This window comes from Primulina eburnea, chromosome 1, assembly GCF_022965805.1.
Source record: "Primulina eburnea isolate SZY01 chromosome 1, ASM2296580v1, whole genome shotgun sequence".
Classification (NCBI taxonomy): Eukaryota; Viridiplantae; Streptophyta; class Magnoliopsida; order Lamiales; family Gesneriaceae; genus Primulina; species Primulina eburnea.
The window spans coordinates 21,170,502-21,176,681 of record NC_133101.1 but is presented as its reverse complement, the minus strand read 5'-3'; the positions used below and the strand labels follow the sequence as shown (position 1 = coordinate 21,176,681).

The 6,180-nt window shown below is 46.7% G+C and overlaps 1 protein-coding gene across 1 annotated transcript; it reads left to right on the top strand.

Annotated features, from left to right (window-relative positions):
* The first annotated feature begins 1,097 nt into the window (after nucleotides 1-1,097).
* LOC140805572 (uncharacterized) lies at nucleotides 1,098-5,762 on the top strand. The gene is made up of 3 exons (XM_073161839.1): nucleotides 1,098-2,996; nucleotides 3,112-5,367; nucleotides 5,484-5,762. Exons 1-3 carry the CDS (start codon nucleotides 1,098-1,100, stop codon nucleotides 5,760-5,762), a joined length of 4,434 nt encoding a protein of 1,477 aa, XP_073017940.1.
* The last annotated feature ends 418 nt before the right edge of the window (nucleotides 5,763-6,180 follow it).

The window sequence follows — 6,180 nt, the reverse complement described above, 5'->3', positions numbered from 1 at the left end:
GTTTAAGGCCATAAACGTGTTACTGAGGTCAAGGGCTATTTGTTGCAGTGGTCGGAGCTCCGTTCTCAATGACGTGGCGACAGCTAACTGGAGCTGGGCGGAAGTTCGACGGTACAAGAGTTAGGTTTGGGTTTCTTTCTTTTCTCATTTCCTTTTTTTTAAGTAAGGGTGAGTATATGTATGTATTTTAATATAATTTAGTCACTAAGGCATTGATACCCCGATATGTCCCGGGCAGTTGATCCCGGGAATGCTCGGGTCATGGGTCAGGCCCATGAGCGATGCCCGGGTCAGGACAGCCCATCTCCCGAGTGGTTGATTCAGGACATAGCACCAGAGTTCTGGTATAACTCTCTCTTCTGACATCTCGAAGCGAGGGAGGCATTTAATGATGTTGACTTAATAAAATACACGCGGCCGACCTGTTAACATTAATGAGTGACTGGACAGATGGGATATGACTAGTATATGATTTGACATGTCAGAACAATAGGGTATAATCAGCCGCCCTAGTATATTTAATGCGCACATCCCAAAAACGAGGTCATCATTATTTCCTCCACTATAAATACCAGATTTTGCATTTATTCCTTCATTCAGATATTAATGAACATTTAACACATTCATTTATTGCACACCAATATCACAGCCATCACTTGGCTACATTGGTTTTATTGCTTGAGTACCCTGCTGACTTAAGCATCGGAGTGGCCACGCCGGGGACCCCCTCCGGCGCCCATTCACGTGGTTGTTTTTCTTATTGGCAGATCTTTCAAAGGCAAACGAAGAATCTTCCTTCCAGTTCGCCGTCTTAGCTCATATTTCTTCCCGTATTCTTGATAGCTTACCCGGTAGAGTTCCCGACCCGACTCCACTGTTCGACCCGGGTGGCATCATTGGCGCCGTCTGTGGGAAATCTGAGTCCTAAGACGTGGATATGGCTCCTACTAGGAGAGCAAACCAAGACGCCTCTCGAGCCCCAGAGGAAAACAATACACGTCTCTCTGGCGCAGGTGGTCCCCCCCCCTAATGATCCTCAACCCACCATTCATTTGACTCCCGAAGAATTGAAGAAAATCATAACCGATGTTGTCAACATGGCTAACGCCAAAAAGGCTGCTTCTCACCAGGCCAGTCAGCATGAACAGCAGCGTAAGCAAGCACAAGAAGAAGAGAGAAGGGAAGAAGAAAGGGAAAGCGCAGGTTCTAAATCCCCCACTATCGCTGGAGAATTGGAAGAATTAAGAAAAAAAGTGAAAGAATTGGAAGGGAAGGCTGTCTCCAAGGGCGGTATTTCTGTAATCAAAGGCTGCCCATTCTCTGACATCATCATCCGGGAACCACTTCCCGGGCATTTCAAGTCGGCAAAAATCAAAGATTACGATGGAAGCTCTGACCCTGAGGAACACCTCGCGCGTTTCGAAAATATGGCCATGTTGCACTGTTATGAAGACCCAATCAAATGTAAAGTATTTCTTACCACTCTGGTCGATTCCGCACAGAGATGGTTTGAAGGGTTGGCACCACAAAGCATCTGTTGCTTTGAAGATTTTCAAAAAGTGTTCTTGCATCAATTTAGCAGCAGTAAAAAGTACAAAAAGACCGCCTTCAGTTTATTCGAAGTAAAGCAAAGGCAAGATGAAACCCTGAGGGCTTATCTCAAAAGATTCAATCGGGTGGCCCTTGATGTGCCGACCTGTGCACCTGAGACAAAAACCACCGCATTTATGCAAGGGTTATGGGAAGGGGATTTCTTCCGATCCTTAACCAAAAAACTGCCTGAAAATTTTGAGGATCTCCTGTCACGAGCGGAGAAATATATCAATATGGAAGAAGCGCAAAACCAGAAAAGAGAGGCCTTGAAAAGAGCAAGAGGAGATCGGACTTACAAAACTGAAGAAAGAGCTCCTAAGAAAAGTGGTGGGGGTCATTTTCCCCATGTGCCTTTAAAGATGGCTCGGGACAGAGAGATTCAAGAGTGCAGGTCAAATGAAGTCCTTCCTCCCCGTTCCGAGGTCAGAATCTTCAAGCCAGAACAAAAAAGGTACTGTACCCTTCATAAAAATTGTGCTCACGATACTAATCAGTGCCGAGTCTTGGGAAGAAATGCTAATAGACGTCTCGTGTCCGCGCCTCACCCGCCACGAGAACGATCTAAACAACCACCCTGGTTGTCCAGACGTTCATCGCTGAATATTCCCCAAAGAACGATGAGCACTCCAAGTGGAAGACGAGGAGGAGAAACGAGTACCCGGGAAGAGAGAATCAAGCCAGCGGGAGGAGAGGATCCTTCTCCGAGTCGAGGAGTAATCAAAATGATTTCGGGGGGATCTACTGATGGCGACTCTAATCGGGCAAGGAAGGCAAGGGGTAGGAGGGAGTGTCTAGAAGTTGATAATAAAAGAAGAGACGAGCCGATTATAAGCTTTGGACCAGAAGATCTCGAAGGAGTGAGTTTACCTCACAATGATGCGCTGGTCATTCAGGCCCGCATCGCCAACTACGACGTGTTAAGAATTTTCGTGGATAATGGGAGCTCTGTCAATATTATTTTCAAAGATGCCCTCATTCAAATGGATCTGCATGAATACCAGCTGGAAACTGTGGAAACCGCCCTGTTCGGGTTTGCTGGTCACGCCGTGTATCCAGAGGGGGAAATTGCTCTACCCCTGACTCTGGGCACTGGAGACTTGAGAAAAACTGTAATAACTACTTTCACAGTAGTGGACGCCCCATCTTCATATAATGTCATCATAGGGAGACCAGCCATGAATGAAATGAGAGCAGTGGCCTCGACGTACCACCAAAAGATCAAATTCCCAGTGAAAGGACAGGTCGGAGAAGTTAAGGGCGACCAGCCCTCTTCTCGAAGATGTTATGGAGAAACAGTCCGAATTGATCAGAAGAAGGCAAGAAGGGAAGGGAAGGGGAAAGAACACCAGGAAGAAGCCCGGGAAGGGGAAGTACACTTTGTGACGGAAGAAGAGCAAGAATCGGTGGATCGAGTCGGGAAAGACTATCCGGATAGCCCGGGACATCTGCGCCACCACCCGGGTACAACTCTTGCAATGTTTAAAAACTAATGCCGATATCTTTGCTTGGTCTCAGCAGGAACTGTCCGGGATCTCGCCCCAAGTGGCCGAGCATAAACTAAATATCCTCCCAGGGTCCCGGCCAATTAAGCAAAAAAAGCGACATTTCGGCCCGGAGAAAGATAAAATAATTGAAAAACAGGTTGAAGAATTGCTGAGGGCTGGACAAATTAGGGAAGACCATTTCCCTTCTTGGCTATCGAATGTAGTTCTCGTCCCAAAGTCTACTGGGAAATGGAGAATGTGCGTAGATTTCAGAGACCTGAATAAAGCTTGCCCGAAGGATTGTTACCCACTCCCTCGGATTGATCAGCTAGTCGATTCCACTTCTGGGTGTGAAATCTTGAGCTTTTTGGATGTATATCAGGGATATCATCAGATCCCTTTAGCTACAGAAGATCAAGACAAAGCTAGTTTCGTCACGTCTGGGGGAACTTTCTGCTATGTTGTAATGCCTTTTGGACTGAAAAATGCAGGGGCTACATATCAACGACTGATGAATCTTGTCTTTCAAAAACAGATAGGCCGAAATATTGAAGTATATGTGGATGACATTTTGATTAAAACCCGAGAAGTCGCTCATTTCATCGATGATCTGATCGAAACCTTCGCCACTTTGAAGCAGTATAGGATAAAACTTAACCCGGCCAAATGTGTGTTTGGGGTTAAGATTGGGAAATTCTTGGGGTTCATGGTCACGGATCGAGGAATCGAAGTCAACCCAGAAAAAATCAGGGCCATCATGGATATGCCCTCTCCTCAGTCGGTTCGAGATGTGCAAAAACTGACAGGGAAAATTGCAGCCTTATCACGCTTCATTTCCCGATCTGCACACCGTAGCTATCCTTTCTTTCAAGTTCTGAGGAAAGCACAGAAATTCGGCTGGGATGACAACTGCGAGCAGGCCTTTCAAAATTTGAAAAAACACCTGGCTGAATTGCCTGTCTTAGCAAAACCCGAGCCCGGAGAAAAATTGTGGGTCTATCTCTCAGCCACCGAAATTGCTGTTAGTTCCGTGCTCGTCAAGGAAGAAGGGACCGATCAGAAGCCTGTCTACTATGTCAGTCACGCCCTTCGCGGAGCCGAAATGAGATACAGTGAATTAGAAAAGATTGCTCTGGCTTTGGTAATGACTGCTCGAAAGCTGAGACCGTATTTCCTATCACATCCCATTGTGGTCCTCACTAATTCTCCTCTCGGCAGAATTATGACTCATACAGAGGTCTCGGGGAGGATGATCAAATGGACTGTAGAACTCGGGGAATACGATATTGAGTATAAACCCCGGGCTGCAATAAAAGCACAAGCGCTATCAGATTTCTTAACAGAAATGATCCAGCCCGAGGAAGAAAAAGTGTGGAGGGTATTTGTTGATGGCGCTTCAAACCTAGCGGGATGCGGAGTGGGGGTCGTCTTGATCTCCCCACTCGAAGAAAGGGTTAAATTGGCTTTGAGGATTGACTTTAGGGTCACGAATAATGAAGCAAAATACGAAGCTGTCTTGGCAGGGTTGCGTGCTGCCCGTGAGATTGGGGCCTCCCGAATCATCATTTATTCCGACTCCCAGCTGGTTACTCAACAAATTAAAGGAGCTTACGAAGTTAAGAATGAGAAGATGCTCAAGTACTTGAATCTTATCACTTCTCAAGTGTCATCCTTCACAGACTGGAGTATCGAACAGATTCCCTGGGAAGAAAACACCGAAGCCGACACGTTGGCTAAATTGGCGGCTTCCTTGACAGAAGTAAGCACCCGGGAGATTCTCTATTGTTCGAAGCTCGTATCCTCGCTTGAAGAAGAAACACCCCCGCTGAGAAAAGACTCTTGGATGACTCCTCTCATAGAGTACATAAAGGAGGGAAAACTTCCAGAAGACCGGACCCAAGCTGTAAAGATCAGGAAGCAGGTACCCCGATTTGCCCTTTTAAATGATGTTTTATATAGGCGATCCTTTCATGGCCCCTTACTCAAGTGCCTATCGGGGGAAGAGACAGAGTATGTCCTTCGGGAAGTACATGAGGGATGCTGTGGGGAACATCTCGGGGGAACGGCTCTATCGCGGAAGGTTATTTTAGCAGGATTTTGGTGGCCTCAAGTAAACCAAGATGCTACCCGGCTCGTCCAGAAATGCCAAGGTTGTCAACATCACTCTAATTTCCACCACCGCCCAACTGCCAACATGCAACCGATCTCCGCATCATGCCCTTTTGACCAATGGGGATTGGACATCGTGGGTCCCTTTCCGCCAGTTCGCGCCCAGAAGAAGTTCCTCCTGGTAGCTGTGGATTATTTTTCTAAATGGGTAGAAGCCGAGCCGTTGGAAAGAATCACCGAGGATGAAATCATGAAATTCTTATGGAGAAACATTGTCTGCCGATATGGCATCCCCAGGAAATTGATTTCAGACAATGGCAGGCAATTCCAAGGAAAAAAGATTACCTCTTGGTGTCAGGAAATGAAGATTATGCAATCTTTTACCTCAGTAGCCTACCCTCAAGCCAATGGCCAGACAGAGGTAACCAACAGGATCATTGTGCAAGCTTTGAAAGCCCGGTTGCAGGGGAAAGGAAAAGATTGGGTAGAAGAATTACCCAGCGTCTTATGGGCTTATCGGACTACTCCTCGAACATCCACTCGGGAAACCCCATATGGTCTGGTTTATGGATCTGAAGCAGTCTTGCCAGTAGAAATCGGGCAATCTTCCACTCGAGTGGAATCCTATTCGAGCAACAATGACTTATCTCGAGCCCTGGAGCTCGACCTTGTGGAAGAAAAAAGAGATCGGGCGGTCATCCGGATGGAAGCTTATCGCAGCAGGATCATAAAATCCTATAACAAGCACGTCCGAAAAAGGGATTTTCACGTGGGAGATCTGGTTATGAAAAAAGTTAAACCGGTGGGTGATGTGGGGAAGCTAGAAGCCAAATGGGAAGGGTCCTGCTTATCCATATCTTCCTTGTCATCATCTGGGAGAGATGCAACAGCCTTCTCCAAATCCGGGAAATCTTCCATATCCGCTGGAACCATGCCAGCTTCCTCGAATTGCTCCAAACACTTGTTGAAGCCTTGTTCAAAGTACGGGAAGGCT

Coding starts and splice junctions, on each gene's coding strand:
- LOC140805572 (XM_073161839.1), top strand. CDS start 1,098: ATGGCTAACGCCAAAAAGGCTGCTTCTCACCAGGCCAGTCAGCATGAA. Junction 2,997..3,111: donor CGGAAGAAGAGCAAGAATCG/GTGGATCGAGTC, acceptor TGGTCTCAGCAG/GAACTGTCCGGGATCTCGCC. Junction 5,368..5,483: donor CCCAGAAGAAGTTCCTCCTG/GTAGCTGTGGAT, acceptor TGGCATCCCCAG/GAAATTGATTTCAGACAATG.